Source organism: Ochotona princeps, chromosome 2, assembly GCF_030435755.1.
Source record: "Ochotona princeps isolate mOchPri1 chromosome 2, mOchPri1.hap1, whole genome shotgun sequence".
Classification (NCBI taxonomy): Eukaryota; Metazoa; Chordata; class Mammalia; order Lagomorpha; family Ochotonidae; genus Ochotona; species Ochotona princeps.
The window spans coordinates 13,359,585-13,383,041 of NC_080833.1; the positions used below are offsets into that span (position 1 = coordinate 13,359,585).

Consider the following 23,457-nt stretch of genomic DNA (forward strand, 5'->3'; position numbering starts at 1 on the left):
TATATCTTGACAATAGGATGCTGGACTCTGCCATTGTCCATGCCTGCAATGATTGACTTATGATTGTTTATGAAGAACTATACTATTGCAATAATATAACAGAAATCAGCTGAGAGCAGGGGTTTGGTGGAGGGTATAAGGGAAATCCCAGAACCTATGGAACTGTATCATAAAATAATACCAAAATGGAAAAAAAATATTATTTTTTATTGGAAAGGTAGGTTTACAGATACAGAAAGCTCTTCCACCCTTGGGTTCACTCCCCAAATGGCCACAACAGCCAAAGCTGAGCCAATCCGAAGCCAGGAGCCTCTTCTGGGTCTCACACGTGGGTGCAGGATTCCAAGGCTTTGGCCCATCCTTTACTGTTTTCCCAGGCCGCAAGCAGGGAGCTAGATGGGAAGTGGAGCATCTGGGATAGGAATCAGCAGTGATATGGGATCCCTTTGCTTGCAAGGGAAGGATTAACCAATTGTGTCCTCCTCAGAATGGGAAATTTTCAACAAAGCACATTTTTTTGTACAATGGAAGGCAGAAACAAGGCCTGGGAGCAGGCCAGCAGGGACACCTGCACTGGTCCCATGTCCCTGTCACATGAGTTTTAGCCTTCTTCCTGAGTTTCAGCCTTTTTCCTGAGGGCAGCTTAGAGAAACCCTGCCTGCACCTGTGTGCAACACCGTCCCAGGAGAACTCCCACATCCAGAAAGCCCCTCCCTCAATGCTCCCAGAACATGGAGGAAGAGAAGAGATACGGGCACTCATTATGTCCACAAAACTTCCCGACATCCCGCCTGGCCTGAGAGGCGCATTTTCCAAGCTGGCTTTCCACTCCCTCTGCGCCCCGGCACCGCACCGGCGCCGCAAGCATGGCATCCACCCCTCGAACCTCCTCCCGCTTAACCCTCCTGCCCGCTCAACCATACCCGGACCTCGCCCTCTCACCCTCCACGCCGAGCTCCATCAACCTGAGAGCCAGAGAGAAGGTGGTCCCCCAGCAGACGTCGGAGGTGGCCTAAAAGCACGCGCGGGCGCGGTCATTGCCTCCATGAGAGACGCACGCTGCCCGGCCTCCCAGCCACGCCCTCGGCCCTATCAAGTGGGCGGCTCCTCTCCCTGACCAGCGCTGGCCCTCATCCCTCCAGCCCAGGGACACACCCCGAGGGAGGAGCCGCCCGCCCAGTCTGCTGGTATATCCCCGACCGGCCCCGCCCTCTGCTCTCTGCGCCTGCACCTGCCGACCCAAGGACAGACATGGCCCGGGAGCCTCGGTCCGGCGCGCTGGAGCCGGAGTACCTGCAGCGGCTGCTGCTCTGCTCCCTGGAGGCCAAGAAGTCGGCCTACTGCCCCTACAGTCGCTTCCCCGTGGGCGCCGCCCTGCTCACCCGCGACGGGAGGATCTTCTCGGGTAAGGGCGGGAGCCTGGGGGGTCCCTTCTCTCTGGCAGCCTGCGTGAGGGAGGGGGACAGGCGGCGGCGCAAAGAAGGGCTCAACGGGTACCCCTTCGCTGACGCTGGGAAACTCGGCCCAGGCACGAGTGATTCTGAGAAGACTGGGACGGCCGGGAAGTTTGCAGGGAAGCAGAAAGGGTCATGTCTGGTGTGCTGGGAGAGGGGATTAATAGCTTGGTAGCCTGCTCTGTGAAAGGCTCCTGGTTAAGGCTCCCACACAGCACATCCTAACCTCCAACCCCTGACCTAGGTGTTAGACCCATTTTTAGATGAACAAACTGAGACCCATAACTCCTTTACTGTGTTTGGCTGGTTTGGAAGAACACCAAAAGTCAAACTTGTTTGGCTAAGCTTGGGACAGTATCATTCAGGCTATCCAGGACATGCCCTGGTGGGGAAGGGGAGAGGGCGCACCTGCAAGGGTTCCCGTGGTGAGCATGGCTGTCACGTCTAGTGTGTTGATATTTTGCTTGGTGGCCTGGGTCCCCAGCACCTTCAAGCAGGAAAAGTAACTTTGCCTGAGAGCTCCCCGGGGAGAGGAAGGGAATTGATCTGAGAGTTAACCCTTACAGACTCTCCCCGCAGGGCATCTGCCCAGCTGGGAACCTGCCTCCCAAGGAGCCTTGTCCCAGGCAGGGGCTGTGGCTGGAGTCTTGAGCTTTTGAGCTCTTAGTGCTGCAAAGCACCTCCCTGGCCCCAACAGGTGCCTCAGGACTTGCTGAGGGGCGCTGAGTGTAGTGGGGAGGCAGTGGGGCCCAGTGGTAGCAGTTGCAACAGTTGTGCTGTGCTGTTTCTTGGGGAGGTGGGCGGGAGGGCCACGTAGTGTGACTCTTCTTGACTGCTTTTCCAGCATCAAGATGAGTGTCCTGTGGGGACAGAGAGCTGGTCAGACAGCCCCAGAAAAAGGAGTCCGACGTTCCAAGAAGCTCTGGTCTTTTCTTTCTTGAAAAGCTGATTTAAAATAAGGCTAAGCCTTATACCTGTTAACCCTGGGGATCCCTGCAAGAGATATCTAGGGGGACAGGCTTTGTGGCATCACTGGGAAAGCTGTAGGGGTGCCTGACCCAGCCTTGGTTGCTGGTCGAGGAAGTGAGCCAGCAGATGGAGGGGACCCCCACATATTCCCATTCCTCTCTTCCATAACTCTGGTTTTCCAATAAATAAATAAAAAGGCAGCCCAGCCCAGGTGCTGGGTATTCTCCTGTTGCTCCTCCAGCAGCCAGGATACTGTGTGCCAGGAGCCAGGGCTATCAGTGTGGCATAGGGCAGGGACCCCTTGCCTTGCCCAGGCCATGTGGCTCCAGGTTAAGAAGAGAGATGAGCAGGAACATGGCCTACGCCGATGACAGGGAAGGGCCTGGCATTGTCCATCCAGGATTGTGCCATGAGGGCTTAGGGAGGCTCAGGATTGGAGGCTCCTGGGTTTGAATCCTGGCACTGCTGTTCTGTTCCCTTCCCCCTTCTGGACCTCACCTACCTCCTGTCAGGGTTGCTGTGAGTGGGGTTGCCTGCACTGGCAACCCTGGACTGGTGTGTCATCATCACATGGCTGGATGCGAGATTTGGAATTAATCCGCTTTTTGTCATTGTAAGAAAGTAATAAGGGAGGAGTTTCTTGGGAAAGAGGAGGTTTCTTCTGACAGAGCATCCGTCAGGTAGAGACAGGCAGTGACGGTGAAGGTGCCAAGGAGGTGTGCCAGGAGGCAGGAAGGGAAGCCAGACCAAGCTTATCTCAGAGGCCACACCCTAGGGACCTAGGGTCCGCCCCCAGGACCTTCCTCCAACCCCACCAGGGTTAGGTCAATCTCCACTTAACCCGCAAGCCATTGGCATTCATCATCAGCCAACTCAGTGAGGCTGGGGGTTCAAACGTCTGTGTGAGTTTGGGGAGCCAGGTCTGGCTCAGTCTGCACAGGCTTCAAGTGGGTGAGTGTCACAAGGTGTTTTATCCGTGTTGGCTGCGCCCCTCATTGCTGCACTGATGGAGACTGCCTGGAGACTTTCGGAGGCCCAGCATCAGATTGGATGACGTGGGAAGCAGGGAGTCAGGGCATGGTGCTAAGAGTGATGTGAGGATGGCACGTGAGGACCATTAAGAAATCAAGGAGGACTGTGGCTGGCAGAACAGCGTCAAGGGTCACCACCTGCCCGTGATATCGGCACATTCCTGGCCCATTACCACTGCTTGGTTAAGGCCCATTGAATGCATGGATGGATGCAAGTGGGACAAAGAGAAAGGAGATATGGTTCCTGGGAGCAAGGGACAAGGCTTGGGATGGGAGGCATGAAGGGGGCGGGCTCCAGGGTCTGCAGCCACGTGTCCCAGGGCATGACGGCGCCTGGTTGGGGGCAAGAGACTGTGTGGTGGGGAGCTCAACGTACCACATGAATCCCTAAAACGGGTCGAACACTCAGGGAGCCCCATGTGTGGAGAACAGCTCCTAATCCTGCAGCCCCCCGGGGTGAGGGAGATGAGGCTTGTCCCACACACGCTAGCCAGAAATGACAGGAGCCCACCAAAGCAGGAACGGGCCGGGGAGGATCCTGGCTCGGGGCAGCTGGATGCGGAGCCTTCCATTACCTATGGGTTCTGCTGCCTTCTTCCTCTTACCCTGCAGGCCGGCTCCATCTGGGTGTCAGGGAGCATGACTGCACAGCCCCTGAGAAAATTATTCCCCACCAAACCCACATAGAAAAATTGCAGGGAAGAGCTCTGATTAGTCCATCTCCCGTTACAGGCATGTTGCCAGGCCAGTTGTGGTTATCCTGATGGGAAACTGTGATTGGGTCAGCTGGCCAGCACATCCGTCCACAGCAGACTCCTGTAGGCAGGGCTCGTGCAACTCCTGAGCAGGCTAGAAGAAGCCCAGCCTGCTCTGCCCTTGGCTGCAGGTGTGCTTAGAGGGAGTGGAGACAAACAGAAGAGTTGAGCTTCCCCTAGACAGAAGGCGAGGGCAGCTGCAAAACAGGACGATCTGTGACAGTAAGATGGGGTGGCACTTAGAGGCAGCTGACATGGCAGAAAAGATACAGCCGGATCTCTGAGCTGAGTTCAAAGGTGCTGGTGGCACAGGTGTGCCCAGACTTTCGCAGCCTGATAGCTACCCTCATTTTCCCTCTGTTCCTGCCCAGCGTGGCCAGGTCCTGGTGCCACTCACAGATGGGCCGCCCAGGAGGATAATTAAAACCTATGACAGATTGCCAGCTTGTGGGGAGAGGCAGGGGGCAGTGCAGAGGGAAGGAACAAAACAGTAAGGGCTCCTGGGGCAATTAGGACACCTGGATGGGGCGAGAAGGACGGGAAAGCAGCAAGAGTGTGCCGGGGAAGGAGTGCCAGGCCAGAGGCTGTTTGTAGACAGTCCCTTGGCACATGGGTGCAGTGGAGGGTCCTGTGTAGAAGCATCCCGAGCCTGGGACATGCTGCCGAAAGGGCCCAGAAAGAGTCGAGGGCAGTGAAGGTGGCTGCTCCAAACTGGACAGGCACCTCCCCGAGGGGTGGGCAGTCCCTGCGGCAGCCCCTGGCCTTGGGGCAGTGGTTTTGCTCCCTTCCCTCACGCTCTGCACCTGCCGTTAGGGGCAGGGGGAGAGGGGAGAAGGTCGCAGTACTGGACCAGCTCAGGTCACATGAAAGAGACACTGCAGGTTGGCCCACTTCTTGGCTGACTTCCTGTTGGAAGGATTACAACCTTCAACAGATTCTGTGTACACCTCCACCCCTACCACCTTGCTCCCAGACTCCCCATTCCTGGCCTCCTTTCTCTGACTGGAAGCACCTCCCCGCAGGAGGAGACCCCTCGTCCTCCCCTGTCCCCACTCCCGTGTTGCCCCTCAAAGCTGGCTCCTTGTAAAGCTGAGCCCTGCTGAGAGCTCTGACTGCCCAAGTGAGTGAAGCCCTCGTGGTCCCCAGGGGTGTCTGGCAGAGGCATGGGGCTGAAGGCCGTGCAGGGGCTGCAGTTGCTGCGGGGGAACACGTGGGGCCTCCCCTAGTCTGGGGACTTGCCAACGTGACCCCAGATCCCAGGCCTCAGCCATTACACGTCAGGACATGGATTCCTGGACTCCCATCCCGAACCGCTGCATCGAGTTGGGGGCTGCAGGGGTGGGGCTCCCCTCTGTCTCAAAGTGTGGGAATCACTCGCCACGCGGAGAATTTTCCTTGCCCATACTGATGCCATCCCACCCTGGCTCTGTCTGAGTCACCAAACCCCTCAAAACACAGCCTTCTGGAAACACCTCAGAGCACAAGAGCAGGATGTGGGGCCCGGCTCATTGCCACCGGCCTCCATTTTTCCAATCTGTAAAATGGGCCTAGGATAGTGTGTGGATTGAGTCTCAGAATGCAGGCATGGAGCTCCCCAGGGCTGCCTGCAGGACAGAAACCTGGTTCAAGGTCACGATTCCTGCTGCGAGTGTCCTCATCCTGGGAAGGGTAGTCCAGGCTTGTGCTTGTGGATCCTACTCAGCCTGGCGCCGGTCCAGCATCCCGCATGCATTTCAGAGTCAGTGTAGGCAGCCCCGGGAGCGAGCAGGGCTCCTCCACGGGGCTTGTGACCCAGGGAGGCAGAGCCCAACGCTCTGGTCGTCCATGATTACAGCACACGGCCACACACTTCTTTTTCTCCTTGAGCAAGGCTGAAACATTGCACTTGCACTTTCTAGCCACCCTAATTGTCACCTCAGGCTGGAACGCTGAAGCGGAATGCCCCTTGTCTAGTCTGAAGGCAGCACCTCGATTTCCTCAGGCCATTCTTCTCAAAGAGTGCTGTTTTAGACAGAGTAATCAGGGAGGGCCTCTCTGAGGAGGTGACATTTGCGCTCAGGCCTAAGTGAGCAGTGTGCAGACAGGGTGTCAAGGGATGAGGCTGCTTGGACATCGTAATTGGTTTTACCATCGGTTGTGGACTCCAATGACAGGTCACTCCATAAATAGCATCAGTTTCCCCATGAGCAGAGCCGAGAAGATTGGTTTTCTAGACAAAGAAAGGATAGAGAAGCAGCCACAAAGAACACATATTGGCAGTTGAAGGTCACTCTCCTTGTAAGGTGGGGGCAGGGAGGCAGGCGCCAGAGAAGTAACTGCTCAGTGCTGGTGACTGGGCAAACCCCCGCACGGGCCAGCTGAGCACAGGCCCCGCAAGGCTGCTGTCTCAGGGGAACTCGGTTGTTTCCTTCCCTTTTAGCTTGGAAGTTCAGATAACAACTTGGCTTTGATTTCAACGGAGCTTTAGCTTGAGTCGGCTGGGGGTCCAGCGCCAAGCCCAAAACAACAGCTTGTTACAAAGGAGAGAGTTCTGAGCAGTGCAGAGGCCCTGAGGCAGGAGTGGGCTCCACGTCCTTGGAGAGTGGCTGGCAGGACGGTGGGCCTGGAGAACTGAAGAAAGTGATGGTCGGAAGTAGGCAGGTTGGCGCCAGATCGTGGAGGGCCCTGGTGACTGAAAAAGATTTCAAAGTCTCAGAAAAGAGGCAGGACCGGGCACACAGGCCTTCCAGCACAAAGGCCTCAGCTTGCTCATAGTCTGTGAGGATGCACTGTGGGGGAAGAGAGGCTGGTGTCGTGGTGCAGGAATGGGCTACCACCTGACATACTAGCATTTGAGTTCCCGGTCCTGGCTGCTCCACTTCCCATGGGAGACCAGGGCAGAGCTCCTGTCCTGATTTCTGGAAGCTTTCTCCCTCTCACTCTTTGCCTCTCTTCTGACCTGTCACTCTGCCATTCACAACCACAAATAAATCTTTGAAGAAAGCAGTGACGGCAACAGGGAGCTGCCGAGCTGCCATACCGGATGTCTTGCCCAAGTACATGCAGTTTATTCTCACGGGTGGGCGGGTGACCCACAAGGAAATGCCCAACACCAGCTAGGCTGGCCCCTTTATTCAGACAGCAGGCTTGTGTGGGCAGCCCACACCTCAGCCAGGGCATGTTCTTGGTGCCCATCTGGGAGCGGCCTGCTTGCTAGCAGAGTCCAGGGGCAGCTCGGAGCATCTTGCGGCAGGAGGCAGGGTCTGCATGTCTTTGTAACCTCCCCGCTAATGGGTCCCCAGGACTGGTGAGGACCTCCCCTGATAACCTTCCCATCCAAAGCCCCACCTCTGAACTCCATGCGGCTGGATTAGGTGCCCACCCTCTTTGTGCCTCACAATGGGATTTAGTTTCTCTATTCCTTTTTTTTTTAAAAAGATTTATTTTATTTTTATTACAAAGTCAGATATACTGAGAGGAGAGACAGAGAGGAAGTGGAGCTGCCGGGACCAGAACCAGCGGCCATATGGGATCAAGGCGAGGACCTTAGCCACTAGGCCACGCCGCCGAGCCCTCTCTATTCCTTTTAAAAATTTATTCATCTGAGGGCCCAGCGCGATAGTGCAGTGGTTAAAGTCCTCACCTTGCCTGCACCAGGATCCTATGTGGTCGCAGGTTCTAATCCCCGCAGCCCGCTTCCCATCCAGCTCCCTGCTTGTGGCCTGGGAAAGCAGTCGAGGACGGCCCAAAGCTTTGGGAGACCCGGAGGAGTTCCTGGTGTTGTAGGGTTTTTGACCCCAAGTATGGCAGCAACCTCATTTCTTGTCTCGCAGGAAAGAAGAATTTTCGTGCGGACACAGTTTAGTTTTGTTTTTCTTTTATTACAAAGTCAGATATACAGAGAGGAGGAGAGACAGAGAGGAAGATCTTCCGTCCGATGATTCACTCCCCAGGTGAGCCACAACGGCCAGTGCTGTGCCCATCCGAAGCCGGGAACCTGGAACTTCTTCCGGGTCTCCCATATGGGTGCAGGGTCCCAAAGCCCTGGGCCATCCTCGACTGCTTTCCCAGGCCACAAGCAGGGAGGTGGATGGGAAGTGGAGCTGCTGGGATTAGAACCGGCGCCCATATGGGATCCCGGGGCGTGCAAGGAGAGGACTTTAGCCGCTAGGCCATGCCGCCGGGCCCAAGAAAGCATCTTTTAAAGGTTCCCCTCAAAGATGTTTCTCCATATACAAAGAAAATTCCTGGTTTCCATGGTACCTGGCCTTGGGACAAAAGGCCAGAAAGGTGTCACTGGCCAACTTCCTTGGTCCCTTTCTAATGATAAAGAAGCCAGTCTAGCTAGGACAGAGAAGGCAGTGTGCAGACAGAAACTTAAAGTTTTCCCTTCCACTGTGAGAACCACCCGGCGCTCTTGGGTGCTGTTCCGAGGTATCACTGAAGTCCGTGGATGGCCTTGAGCCTGTGCAGGTTCCAGGGCTGCTTCCTGTCCCATGTGGGAGATCCCATGGGAAATGACTGACCTGAAGTACTTGGCCTTTGAGGACAGGCAGATTTCCATTGACCTCCTTGGTAGTTGGGATATGGCCCTGGGTGTCCTTTCTGATGATCCTTGGCAAAGTGTCCGTCACTTCTGCAATGCAGAGCACTTAGGAGGCCTCCGGGGGTCTCACTGGAACCAGGAGCACACACCTCTCTCATCCTGCTCTGCCATGGGATCCCCTCCTGGTCTCCGAGATAAAAGACCATGGTGACCCCTTTAAGAGGACATCAGGGTACTTTCAGGTCCCATTTGTAAGTTTCTAAAGTTCTTTCCTAATGTCCAGAGCAGTTAAGAGTCTGTCATATATCACCTACTCTTCTCTACATAGAATCTAATGAAATATACTCAAAGTCATTCCTCAAGCATTTTAACAAACTGGGGGATTTCTCTGTGGCCCTAATCTCAGAGATTTGTTCAAAGCAAAATAAGATTCAGCTTAGAAATTCTTATTTATGAACACTTCCATCTGTAAGTCAATTGGAATAGACTACATAGCTTGCCACATGAACATGTACACGTATACCAGATAACATACATTATAAAACAAGGGCCCGGCAGCGTGGCCTAGCGGCTAAAGTCCTCGCCTTGAACGCCCCAGGATCCCCTATGAGCACCGGTTATAGTCCCGGCAGCTCCACTTTCTATCCAGCTCCCTGCTTGTGGCCTGGAAAAGCAGTCGAGGATGGCCCAAAGATTTGGGACCCTGCACCCATGTGGGAGACCCGGAAGAAGTTCCAGGTTCCCGGCTTCAGATTGGCACAGCACCGGCCGTTGTGGCTCACTTGGGGAGTGAATCATCGGACGGAAGATCTTCCTCTCTGTCTCTCCTCCTCTCTATATCTGACTTTGTAATAAAATAAATAAATCTTAAAAAAAAACATACATTACAAAACAAAATAGCTTTTGTAACAGCTTTTTGAAAAAAATCTCTTGTGTGTTAAAGTTACCAGTTATTTAGAATTACATCTTGCTCTTAGTAACAGTAGTTAAAGATGCTTTTAGTTGGAACCTGTACCTTACTGTTTAACTTTAGTTCTATCCGCAGTGGATGCAATAGTATCTGTTGGAACTAAAAGAAGAAGCATTCATTGTTAGAATTATAATAACAAATATAAACATTTATTTACACGGCACACTGTGGAACCACCTTTAGGACTTATACACACTTATACTGTTTAGGCCTCTAGGTTTTGATCATTAGGATAACAGCTGTAAACAATAATGCAATAAGATTATTAGACTTTAGTGATGTTTTCACATTTGTACCAATAGCAGTCTGTTATGTTAATATTTCATTATTGTACTGGAGCTAGCTAGCAGATTGAGTCGCCATTAAGAAACTAACATAGAGAAGTTAAAAAAAAAAAACGTTGCTTTGACAAAGAATCAGATTTCAATTCCATTGTCCAAGATGAACATTTAGAAAATGTACACAATATGTTCAGTCATACCGTACATCCTTTAAGAACTTGCTGTCTTCCTGTAAGACAAAATCTCACAAACGATGCGTTTTGCAAGTTAGAACATAAATAATCGACAATGCAAGACCACAAATAATCTCACAACTTGGTACAGCTTCACAATTAAAAGACAACTTGACCAATAAACATAACCACCAGTATATGCATTAGCAGCTTTTGAAACTTTAGCAGGCACCGCTCTAGGTGTAAACATTGTAGGCCAGATCTGATCAGAGCTAGGATGGCCAAATAGCAACAAAAACAACAAAAAACATTGCAAGACACTGAGGGCTCATCTGTAAAGCCAGTTGCAATAACACAGAAAAACCTTGATTTGGCACATGAACTCAGCATTAACAGTGAGATACACCATGAAACAAGAGGCACATAGAATGAAATACTGCTAGTCTGGGGCAGAGGGAACTGCAAAGGGAAAGAATCTCTCAGGCTACAAAGAGTTAATGAATTCTAAGTTCTCCCCAGGGGGTGCGGGAGTCTGGCCCAAGTTAACTAGCAATCTTCCCATTTGTTTCTGAGATCAGTGACCAAGGAGAGACAAAATGAACTTCTACCTCCTGTTAGATATCTTACAGTTAAGGGTGCGGTCAGGAGACTTGACTAAAAGACAGAACTGGGAGGAGCCAAGGTAAAAGTCAGTTGTGGGGCCCGGCGGCATGGCCTAGCGGCTAAAGTCCTCGCCTTGAACCCGCCCCGGGATCCCATATGGGTGCCGGTTCTAATCCTGGCAGCTCCACTTCCCATCCAGCTCCCTGCTTGTGGCCTGGGAAAGCAGTTGAGGACGGCCCAATGCATTGGGACACTGTACCCGTGTGGGAGACCCGGAAGAGGTTCCTGGTTCCTGGCTTCGGATCGGCGCGCACTGGCCATTGCGGCTCACTTGGGGAGTGAATCATCAGACGGAGGATGTTTCTCTCCGTCTCTCCTGCTCTGTGTATATCTGGCTGTAATAAAATGAATAAATCTTTAAAAAAAAAAAAAAGACAGTTGTGTGCTCCACATGGTTGCGGAGCCAGCACAGCACAGCAGCATAGTGATGCAAAAAGGCCCATCCAGACTAACTCTCTCCACTCTAAAGCTCAAAGCTGGCAGCCAGGCTGTAGCATCCCTGTATTTGTGGAGGCACCCCAAGGGGTACTCCGTTCAGGCCCCCATTCCTGTGACATGCTATCCTGGTTTTGCACCTGGCCATACTCGTCAGAATAGCATGTGCTGGGAGTACTGAAATGAGGATAAAAACCAGAAACGTCCCTCAGTTTCTATCTCTCCCGAGCCTAAGACTTCTCTCAGGACTCCTATAGCTTGCCCATGGTGTGCAGGTGTGCGCTGCTGAAGACCACAGAAGAAGGGAGGAAGGTGGGAGTGAAGTCAGCACACTTGACTCATGTGGCTCGACCTTCCACACCTCGTGGGACGTCTCGATTAGAACAGCATGTGCCAGGAGTGAACAATCCGCTCCTGTTTCCTGCGCCATGCTAGACCTAGACCTCTGCCTGGTCCAATATATTCTAGTGTCCCAGGGAACATACAAGTCAGAAACAGCATGTTCCAAAAATATCCCCTGCACCATGCTGCATCTGGGACTTCTGCCGGACAAATATGCTCTCCTTTGAAATTTGTTCTAACCTCAAGTTGACAAGCCTGACCTCAAACTTCAGCCTGATTCTATAAGCCTGTGTAACAGTGTCCTTAACTAGAGCTGGAGAAGTACGTGTGTTGACTCTGGCTTTTCGCTCACATTAGCGACTGCACTTGTTAAGAACTATCCTGGAAGAACTGTCTCTGCTGCCTGCTTGTGAAGGAATTAGATCACTTTCCTCATTAAGTTTATCTTAGATCTCATCTATAGAGGGGCCTAGAGAAACTCGGCCTGCCTTTTCCCTTATTCCCCATCACAGACCAATTGACATTTAGCACATACTGACCAGTAAAACAAAACCTGAAAACTGAATCCATACAGAATGAGGAGACTTAGAGAGAGTTTTTGAGAAGATCCTAACAGAAAAGGTAGTGGAAGACTTATCAGTGCCTGGGGCAGTTTGGGAATTGAGGCACGCAGTGCAGGGCTCCTGGCCTCACCATGAGTTGCGCCCATTCTTACTGACAACTGAATCCCGGCTGAAGGAAGGAGTACAGATTTCAGCCCGATACCCTGTTGGGCTGTTGGACTCCGGGGTACAGTCCAGAGATCTTTTGAAAAACATCAGGGAGTGGCCCTGACCAGAATTTCTGAGGCACTCTAAGACTTCTCCCAGCCTCGTGCGATGGGCTTAGTCTGCGAAAGGAAACTGAGTTCAGACAAAAACTGACATTCCTGGAGTTGAGGAGCCTCGCTCCAGGGCATCAATTTAGCCAAACTCAGCAAGCCTCGCCACTGAGTCTTGAGACTGGCAGCAGCCCTAGACAAATTTAACTAGCTGACAGGGACCCAGTGTTTCTTTTTGCAAGAGTTACTAATTGTGGAGAGCTAGTGTCTCCAAAAGACAGGACAGAAAGTAGTTTGTTTTGCTCACCGTCCGACGAGATGGATGTCTGGAGGCTGGCTGGAGATGAACTCAAATCTCGCTGGTAGGATCCGAGTCACGGCACCAGAACTGTTGTAGGGTTTTTTGACCCCGAATACGGCAACAACCTCAATTCTTGTCTCACAGGAAAGAATTTTCATGCAGACACAGTTTAGTTTTAAAGCAAGATTTATTAGAGAAAGTTGAGAAAGGAGACTCCCATCCTAGTGATGGGAGGGGGCTTTGAGATTCTCTGCCATTGTGGCAAGAGGAAAAGTGGAAAAAAGAGACCCATATTAATGGTGGGGAAAGTATCTTTTAAAGTTTCCTCTCAAAGATGTTTCTCCATAAACAAAGGAAATTCCTGGTTTCCATGGTACCTGGCCTTGGGACAAAAGGCCAGAAAGGTGTCACTGACCAACTTCCTTGGTCCCTTTCTAATGATAAAGAGGCCAGTCTGAAGCCCTCCCCCTTGGCAATGGCCAGAGACAGATTCAGGCTGAGGCTTCAGGTGGGGAATTGATATGTTAATGTCGCCCTTGTCTCTTGGGGAAATATGTTCCTGATAAGTTAAGATATGCACTTGTCTTGGGTGAATCCAAGACATGGTGGGGAAAATACCCCTTTATATTTGAGGGAAAAAATGACTTGGAGACCCAGAATAGCCTAACTGCCTACTACCCAGTCTAACTCCTCTGACACTGGCTCCTGGCTTCGGATCGGCGCAGCACCGGCCATTGTGGCCGCTTGGGGCGTGAACCATCGGACAGAGGATCTTCCTCTCTGTCTCTCCTCCTTTCTGTATATCTGCTTTTCCAATAAAAATTGAAAAAAATAAATCTTTTTTTTAAAAGATTTATTCATTTGAAAAAGTGACAGAGAGAGGGACAGATCTTCCATCTGCTGATTCATTCCCCCCATATAGAGACAACGGTTTGGGGTGGGCCAGGCAGGAGCCCAGAACTTCTTTTGGGTCTCCCTCATGTGTGTGGGAGCCCGAGTACTTTGGGCTGTCCTCCACTGCTTTCCCAGGAGCATTTGCAGGGAGCTCAGAAGTGGAGAAGCCTGAACTTGGAGCTTGAACGAACCACTCGCAGAGAATGCCAGCAGTGATTGAACCCACTATACCACAACACTGGCAATGGAGTTGAATTTCAATGCGTGCAGCCATGAGGAAAGAAATCTCTCCCTGTCATCATTTTACAAATGAGGGTGCTGCGCCTCCCTCTCCCTGGTTGTCAGAGGACGGCATTAAGGACGCCATGGCCAGGACCAGCCCAGGGCTTGGTCTCTGCAAAGCAGTGTGGGTAGTGGGGCATGCATGTGCACTCCCCACGATGACTCTCCTTAACTGGTGGAAGAAAGGTTCCCCACTCTGCAGCTTTTCTGAGTTACTAGCATGCAGACACGTGCGCAGTGGTCCTTGGAGAATGGGCCTCTTGCAGCAACCATAGGCAAGGCACACAGCTGTGTGAATCATGTCTGTTAGGACATTGGTCAGGCCTGAGGTAGGGCCAGGGTGGGTCTGCTGGGAGGAGAGGCAGAAATCAGGGGCAGGAGATCAGCATGGTTGGGAACAAGCCAGAGTAGAGGCGGGGGGGGGGGTCACCTGGGGCCAGGATCAAGAGTCTGGCAGGGCAGCAAGAGAGCTCATTCATTTATTCACTCAACTATGGTTGCCCTAGCAACGAGGCGGAACAGGGAGGGGCCGGTTCCAGCCACAAGATGAGTCACTATTCACGTGCACTAAAGCATGTCCAGGGCTGCAACACCATGGTGGCCCTCTGTCCCCTGTCTCAACTGACTTCTGGGTGGTTGACGTGCCAGCGACCATGGACAGGGGAGTCGGTATCAACGCAGGAACCAAACTGGTGGGCATTGGAGGGTAGTTAGGCTGGAAGGACCGAGAGTCAACTCCCGCCTCTGCTTCCCATTTACCTTCCTTAAAATGTACACCGTGGAGATTAGCAGGTGACGGTTCAAGTTCATGGGTCCCTCCACCCATATGGAAGACCCAGATGGAGTTCCTGCCTCTTGGCTTTGGTATGACCCAGCCATGGCTGTTGCAGGCTTTTGGGAAGTGAATAAGTAATAGATTGTGTGTGTGTGTGTGTGTGTGTGTGTGTGTGTGACTCTGCCATTCAAATATATGAAAATAAATTTGAACAACAAAATTTAAGAATGTAATCTGTAGATCTTCCATGTGATCACCCACCTTGGAATAGAAATTCCCTCTGGAAGAACTAGGAAGTGAATACCAGGAAACCATTAGTAGCCTTGCCCTGAACAAAGACAGGCAACAACATGTGACAAGTGTCGTTTGCCACATCCTGGTGGCCGAGGGACAGCTCAGATCTCTTGTGGAGCACTTCTTAGCCAGTCTGGTCAGGTCTGGGAGCAGCCGTCGCTCATGGTCATTCCAGAAATGACGCTGAAGCAGCAGACCCAAGCGGGGGGAGGGAGTTCTTTCTTACCAAAGGCTGTGCCCCCTTGGGAAGCCACAGGATTGCCCCCCACGTTTGCAAGGTCACGAGCACCTCCCACAGAGCTTGGGAGTCTCTTGTTGGCTGTGGACAGTTTGCTTTACAATGCAACTCCCAGAGAGCATTGGCTGAGCCCCGACACACTACAGGTCTACAGGTGGCATTGAGATCTCTCCCAGTCCAGGGGTTGCCACAGCAACATACCTAGGTAGGTTCTATAGAAGAGAAGTTTATTTCCTACCCATCTGGAGGCTGGAGAGCCCACGATTAAGGCAACAACACATTCAGTCTCTGGAGAGGACCCCAGTTTCTCACAATTGGCACCTTTTACCGCAAGGCAGCTCTCTGGGACCTCCCAGGTCAGGGAGGTGATCCTACTCAGGTGATCAAGCCCTTTGTTGGAGTGTTCAGGCCACTCAGCCTCTACCTCCTCACACCATCACTTTGGAAGTTAAAACTTCAACATATGAATGGGGTGGGGAACGGGACATCCAGACATAACTCCCAACACTTAGCCTCTGGCCTCAGCCCTTCCTTGGCCTTGCTGCAGGGGTGGTAGGGTTGCTTAATCGTCCCTGTTACACTGCTGCTGTTCCCAAAACCATCCCCTTCCCCTGACCGTGTGAGGTTGACCATTTCCTCCCTATCCTGGAATGAGTGGTTCTGCTGGATATACCCCCGAGCTTCCCTTCTCTTTTTAGGGTGCAACGTAGAAAATGCCTGTTACACCCTGGGCAACTGTGCTGAAAGGACCGCCATCCATAAGGCCATCTCCGAAGGGTGCCAAGATTTCAGGGCCATCGCCATTGCCAGGTGAGTGGGATAGCTGTGTTGCAACAGTATGGACTAACCTCTCCAGTCCTGATGCTCCGTGCACCTGCTGTCCATCCACTCACTCATCTGCCACACCTCTCTCAGTGCCAGGCACTGGGCAGGCCCCTGGGCTGAAGGCAGGGGACAAAGAGATAAGTAAAACATGGACTCTGCCCTCAGGGAGCCCTCAGAGCCGGCAAACACCTCCGGACGCTCCTGCTTGTCCAGGGTTTGTTTCCGAGTACTCGGATGGAGCCTGCAGTGTACGAGAAGGGCCCAGCTGCCCAGAGCCATGGCAATGACCAGGGTCTGTCCTGGCTTCTCTCTGGCTGTTTCAGGAATGTTTCGTGAAGCCGGGCAGGGCTCAGTGTGCAGATTGCCCTGTAGGAAATTAAAAGGGGTGGGGTGAGGGAGAATCACTCATTTTCAAAGCTGATACAAGAAAATGGTGCTATTCTGGGGACATAGAGGCCAAAGTCGATGACGGGGGTGGGGGGGGGAGGAATGGCACAAAGGCCTTGCCTGGCAAGAATCTCCAAGTCAAGGCTTTTTCCCCTTTTGGCCAGCACCTGCTGGGAAACATCCTTGGGTATTGCTAGCAGTCATTAGCAACTGTCTTTATTTACATAAACCTGCCTTTCTGTGCACCCAACTGCTCTCCTCTGCTATCCCCCCCTGCACTGGCGTGCTGAGCCAGGATCGCCGTGATCATTGCACTAATGATGGGGAGAGTGAATCCAGAGGATAAATGGGAACTGCCAGGAGTCTTGTTAACTTTGCACGGGACTAAGTAGTCTTGAGAGTCCCTCTGAAATGACTCAGATGGGAGGCTGTCCCCTAGGCAGGTGCATGTGCCTGCAGAGTCCAGGGTGGGGCTTGGCAGGCAGAGGAAATGTTTGTGCCTCCTGGGGGCCCCTCTGCAATCATCAAAGCTGATAAGAGTGACCTCAGTGTGTGACCAAGGTCACACCAGAGAATCCCATGAATACCCAGCAGGAGGCAGGATAAGGGAGGAAGGTGGGGAGGGAGAAAGGAATGTCGGGGAAATTTCCTGATGCAGCCTGAGCATTCTGGCTTTCAGTGTTTACTCTGGTTTGGGAAGCTTCTTCTTCTTCTTTTTTTTTTTTTTTTTTTTAGGTCAATATATATTTGAAAGGCAGAGTTACAGAGAGGGAGAGACAGCTCTGCCATCCACTGGTTCACTTCCCTAACAGCTGCAAAGGCATACTGCTGGCTGCTCCCCTTCCCATCCAGCTCCTTGCTAAGGCACCAGGGGAAAGGAGCAGTGCTTGGACCCCAGAACACATGTGCAGACCCAAATGGATTCTCAGGCTTCTGGCTTCCACCAGGCAGCTGACAGGCAGCAGTGTCATTACCTGCCCCTTCTAAAGCTCACTCTGGGCAGAGTGCTGAGCGCAGGCGAAAAACTGCCCCCGGGGTTGGCGGGCCTGGCTTCAGCTCCTGCTCTGTGGTGGGCTGCAGCCTTGCTGCGGGGCTTCTCGGGCCTGGCTCTTTTTTGTATTTGCCTGGGCTGCTGTGAGGAACGCCAAGATGGCGTCTGGGAAGCTCCTAGTACCCAACAAAACAGGGATCAAAGCCACTGTCCCAAGGCTACAGCAGCTACTGGTCTACGCTGTGTAGGCCAAGCATGCAGGCTCCTAATGCCATTCCTGGCCCTACTCTCCTGTGGCCCTGGGCCAGCTGCTTCCCTTCGTGGCCCCCTGCACATCTCCACCCATCCAGGGCTATTGAGGATGAGCTAACACCCCTAGAGAAAGATCTTCTGTCTGCTGATTCACTCCCCAAGTAGCTGCCATAGTCGGAGCTGAGTCAATCCGAAGCCGGGAGCCCAGAGCCTCTTCCGGGTCTCCCATGTGGGTGCAGGCTCCCAAGGCTTTGGGTCGTCCTTGACTGCTTTCCCAGGCCACAGGCAGGGAGCTGGAAGGGAAATGGAGCAGCCGGGGCATGAACCAGCACTTATATGGGATCCTGGGTGTGCTAGGCGAAGACCTTAACCACTTTTATTATTTATTATTTATTTGTTTGTTTATGATTTTTACAAAAGTTATTAGGGTGCAAAGTATTAAGAGCTACAGAAAGGTGGGTGAGACCATTATTTCCACAATCTCTTTTTTTCCTTCCCATATCTGGGGAAAGGGGGGAGATAAGGAGAGAAGCCACACCCAGCCTCCCAACCACCTCAACATCCTGGCAGAATCAGTTTTTGATGGGACCCTTCACACACACGCGTGTGCTTGTGCGCACACACACACACACACACACACACACAGAGGAAAAAGGCTGTTTATAAGGTTAGCAGCCTGTCCCCCTCTCCCCACGCTGCCTCCCCCTGCTGTCTTCCCCCCATCCCGTCTCTCTGTGCTTGAGCCACATTTGCTGGGTCCCGGCTCTTCTCACCAGTTTATAAGTGCCCAAGCACGATGAATGTCCCTGCACACTGCACGTCCAATGCCAGTCACAGTGCCTGGCGTATAGTACACACTCAATAAATACATGTTCACCAAAACGAGACAGTGCTTTGCAGGAAGCCTGGCACCTTCTAGGCACACGGTAGACAAGGTAAGCCTTATTGTTAATGCATAACACGGTCCCTTAGAGAGCAGTGCGCAAAATGCACAGTTGATAATAAAATAATCGAGGACAAAGTACTGGAAAGATAATAAAGCCTGTCTGTGTAAGCAAATGAGTGCCGGTAAATGGCGCCAGCAGCCACCACCTGTACACAACATTCTAGACTGTTCATCAGCAGTGCCAGAGCCTCACGTGTGTCTGCACTCATGTGCCCTTGCTGCATGCCTGTGGAACACATCATGTGATTCATTCACATTCCAGGAAAAAAATGAACCCCGAGGGGCTGCCACGCCCCAAGGCCCACGTAATAACTTACGGAGAAGCCAGCAGAGAACCAACGTCTGCATAGTGGGTTTTTTCAGAGAGAGCACAAAGCCACAGGTCAGAAGGGCAAAGCCAATAGTGACCACTGGTTTACCCTTCGGGCCCCCAGTGGGTGTGGAGGTTCCCATGGTTACACTGACACTCTCAGAGTCAGCCCCTGGCTGTCAGCTGCTCGCATGGCTCTGGGAGTCACATACACCTAATTGCTTCATGCCCCAGGGCCTTTGCACATGCTATTTATGTATGTGTCTACAACACAGATAAACCTGGGGCTGCAGGATGCCATCTGTTCCTGTGTCACTGAGGCGTCAAATGGTCATTCTGACACAGCCAGGTCATCCTGCATGTGTCAAGTGCCTCCTGCTATAGAACTCGACATCTATGTAGGACACCCTCACACATGGTGTTGTAGGAATCTACTCCTTCTCCAAGGACTGCACCCAATGCCACTTCCTCCAGGAAGTACTCTCTCTGTAAACAGAGCCCACATCCCTCTCCGGGATCTTTACTGCACTGGTTGCAACTGAGAACTCTGTGACCCACTGGGGTAAGCCACAGGCTCGCCCACATCCTGGGACTGTGGTCCCAAGGGAGTGCCTGCTCCTCAGACCTGCCTTCCGGCAGAGGCCTTGCCTCAGGGCTGTGGGGCAGACTAGGCGGGCACCATCTACCTGGCCACAGCCACTGAGTGTCTGGGAGCTCGGGGCGGGGTGGGGCGGTGCGGGGGTCTGACAGTGGGCTGGTCTCATAAACCTGACCTGAATCTGCTGTGCTCCTGCAGTGACCAGCAGGACGACTTCATCTCACCATGCGGGGCCTGCAGGCAGGTCATGAGAGAGGTAAGCAGCTCCTGCCCCTTTCCTGGAATGCCAGGCTGTGGGGGCCGCTGGGAGCCTGCAGGCACCGTGCCAGTCCTCGCGTGCAACCCTGCATTCCTCCAGCCTGTGCTGAGCCTGCGTGGACGTTGCCCCAGGCCCTGAGCGGTGGTGCTGCTACAGGGCTCACCCTGCAGGGCAGCACAAGCTGAGGATCCCACCTGGAACACTCCAGGTCAGGGGGAGCCTGCAGGCCAAACCCATGTTTGTGTAAATAAAGTTTTATTGGAACACTGACTCCCATTCAGTGGCTGCCTGGGTCTTGCGGCAGTGGAGTGGAGCCCGTGGCACAAAGGTGGCATGCTGGCAGCTCCTGGACTTCCACTGCCAGGCCCCTGGTGGGAGGATGAAATTTTCCAGTCTTCTCCTTTTCCTCCTACTTCTTCATTAATTGGGCCTGTCATGATGGCTCAGTGGCTAAATTCTCTCCTCGCACGTGCTGGGATCCTATATCAGGGTCCTAGTTCCTGTCCCGGCTGCTCCACTTCCCTTCCAGCTCCCTGATTGTGTCCTGAGAAAGCAGTTGAGGATGGCCCAAAGCCTTGGGACCCCCCCAACCATGTGGGAGACCTGGAAGAGGCTCCTGGCCTCAGATCAGCTCAGCTCCAGCCATTGTGGCCACCTGAGGAGTGAACCAGTGGATGGAAGATCTTTCTCTAAGACATTCTTTCTATGAATGTCTTTCCAATATAATAGATAAATCTTTAAACAAGAAAACATTTATTTATTTATTTGAAAGAGCTACAGAGAGGAGAGAGAGAGACAGAGAAAAACATCTTTCATTCACTGGCTTACTCTACAAATAATTGCAGTGACTGGCCCTGGGCCAGCGAAACCAGGAGCCTAAAACTCATTCAGGTTTCCCATGCAAATGGCAGGGTCTCAGGTGCTCGGGCCATTCTCCACTGCTCTCCTGGTTCATCAGCAGGGAGCTGGATCGAAAGTGCAGCAGCCAGGCCTTGAGCCTGCACTTCACTATGGGATGCCAGCATCACAGGAGGTGCTTAACGCACTGTGCCACAATGCTTGTCCCAATCCCTGCTTCTGATGGCCAGGAGGGGGAAGCCTTTGAAGATGACATGTGAGTAGGAATGTGGACAAGAGGTGTGGAAAGGGGGATTTTCTGAGGAAGCAGCAGGCTTCCCGTGCAGACAGTGAGTATGGGAAGCAGTATGGAGGCCCAAGGGGCTGGGGTGTGGTGGGGGAGCCTCAGCATGTGGGCCAGAGAGGTTTTATCCCACCAATAAGGGGACTGAGCAATACTCTTAAAAATAGTTACAGCACCATATTCATTTGACCCCATCCCAAATAACTGGGAGTGGCTGGCGCAGCGGCATGTACACTAATCCTCCACCGTTGTGCCAGCATCCCTTATGGGCTCTGATCTGTGTCCCAGCTGCTCCATTTCTGATCCAGCTCCCTGCTTACGGCCTATGAAAGCAGCGGAGGATGGCTCAAGTCCCTGGGCTCCTGCGCTGACATGGGAGAGCCCAAGGAGGTTCCTGGCTCCTGGCTTCAGAGCGGCTCAGCTCCAGCCACTGGGGCCACTGGTAGACAGAAGGTCTCTCTCTGTGTCTCTCCTTCTCTCTGTAAATCTTCCTTCCCAATAAAAATAAATAACTCTTAATGATAATTTAAAAAAAGGAAAGGAAAAAGAAATAATTGAAAAAAATTACAAGGAAGCAAGCGAGAGGGTGATCTGAGGCCCATGGAAGATTCTGGAGTTCCTGTGCACATTTGGGGATGGAAGGTAACTTACAGGTGTGCCCCAAGAGATCAGCATCTTGCTCTGAATGTCTCCACCATGTGGATTCTGAGAGGCACTGGGCTTTAGAAAAGTCAGTGATTCCCCCCAGCCCCAGCCCAGGCCAGCTCCGGCCTCCTCCATTCTGTTACTCCTGTCGTCGGTTTGGGCCTATGATGTCTAGAAACGGCTGACTCCCCAGGGCTTGTGCTACCTACCGGAAGCAGAGAGGCTGAGGCTTCCGGGCAGGGCATGGTGCTGGGAAGCAAACAGAGGCTGCCAGCACCTGCAGCCGGCTTGACCTCTTGCCAGGACTGCAGACCAGGCCCGGCTTGCAGAGCTCTGTCCAACAGGGTAGCCATGGCTAAGGTCAACTTAAGGAAGCCGGGAACATAGTGCCAAGTCCTCAGTTGTGATTCAATTGCTCATCACTCTCTTCCCCAAGCACACTAGAAATTGGCAAATGAGAGTGGGTGGACGCGTGAAAAAAATGCTGCAGGAATGGCAGGCAAAACTGCAATCAGAATGTAAATGGTGGGAACGGAGGCTTGGGGGCTGGGGACCTGGCTCAGCATCCAGCCACCCCTCCAGGCAGAGCCTGCCAAGCCGAAAGAGCCGGAAGATTGATTGTGTCTGCTAAGAACCCGGTGACTCAGACAGAAGCATGGAGGAGCAGCAGGCTGCACGCCCGAGCGGTCCCTGGCAGCAGTGTCACCTGTCAGAATGATGGATTGAGTGCCCGCTGGCTGCCAGGCACCCGCTGCAGGCTGATGCCCTTCATGCTTCGCCTCAGAGGTGCAGCATACCTGGCCAGGTGGAACTCCCCTCCTACCAACCCTCCCACCCAGACAGGTGCCTGCCTCTAAGACCCCTTCCCTGAAGAGCTGCCATTCTGCTGGGGTCACACAGCAAGCAAGCAGCAGCGCTTATGGTGTAGGAGACAGACTGGCAGACACGACTGTCTCTGCTGACTGCTTTGCAAGGCCTCCGTTTGCTCATCGGGCCTAATAGTAACAGCTAAATCAGAGGGTGGAGAATGAAATACCGTGTGTGCAGTAACCAGTGTGAAACAAAACAGGCATATGACTTTTCCCATGAAGTCTGGCTCCAGGGGTTAGATACTGCGCTTGTGGCCTGGGTGGATTCCCAGTGGGCTGGAACAACAGACAAAGAAGGGAAACAGCCAGACTGTAACCCAGGGCTGCTCCGATTTCCCAGCCACACCACCTCCTTCACACCGACTTTGCCTCTTTTCCAGTTTGGCACCGACTGGGACGTGTACATGACGAAGCCAGATGGCACATATGTGGTCAGGACAGTCCAGGAGCTGCTGCCTGCTTCCTTCGGGCCTGAGGATCTGCAGAAGTTCCAGGGAAGGCCAGAGAATTGCTAGCACCTGGGAGAGCCTGGGGTCCCGAGGGCTCCAGGGGACAGCACCACTAGAGCTTCTGAAAGACATCCTCTCTGGCCTGGAGACACCTGCCAGTTGAGTTCAGTGATACAGGGCTGGACAAGGATAACTTCTTCAAGCTACACTCAAACATGCTGGTCATTGACTGGAGTGACCCCGGGCCTCACTCTGGGCTGGGCAAGATCTTCCCCTGCACCCACCAGGGACTCAGGGTGCTTCACCCCACTCCACTCCTGCTGTCCTTTCTGCAGGTACTCTAAAACCCCATACTGTGTGTACAGTAATGCTTGGGAATGCCTACTCCCATATCAGAGAACTGGTCAAGTCCTAACTGCTCCACTTCGCATCCAGCTCCCTGCTAATGCACCTGGAAGAGCAGCAGACCACGGCCCTGGCGCTCCAGGCCCTCACCCCACACGGAGACCCTGACGGAGGTTCCGGACCCTGGCTTCTGTCCAGAGCTGCAGCCATTTGGGGAATGAAGCAGTGGACAGATACT

The 23,457-nt window shown here is 52.9% G+C and overlaps 1 protein-coding gene across 1 annotated transcript; it reads left to right on the top strand.

Annotated features, from left to right (window-relative positions):
- Positions 1 to 1,196: 1,196 nt before the first annotated feature.
- CDA (cytidine deaminase) lies at positions 1,197 to 23,457 on the top strand. The gene is made up of 4 exons (XM_004592405.2): positions 1,197 to 1,405; positions 15,901 to 16,012; positions 19,710 to 19,767; positions 22,806 to 23,457. The coding sequence occupies exons 1-4, from the start codon at positions 1,252 to 1,254 to the stop codon at positions 22,938 to 22,940; spliced, it is 459 nt and encodes a 152-aa protein (XP_004592462.1). The 5' UTR covers positions 1,197 to 1,251; the 3' UTR covers positions 22,941 to 23,457.

Coding starts and splice junctions, on each gene's coding strand:
- CDA (XM_004592405.2), top strand. CDS start 1,252: ATGGCCCGGGAGCCTCGGTCCGGCGCGCTGGAGCCGGAGTACCTGCAG. Junction 16,013..19,709: donor AGGGCCATCGCCATTGCCAG/GTGAGTGGGATA, acceptor GTGCTCCTGCAG/TGACCAGCAGGACGACTTCA. Junction 19,768..22,805: donor GCAGGCAGGTCATGAGAGAG/GTAAGCAGCTCC, acceptor CCTCTTTTCCAG/TTTGGCACCGACTGGGACGT.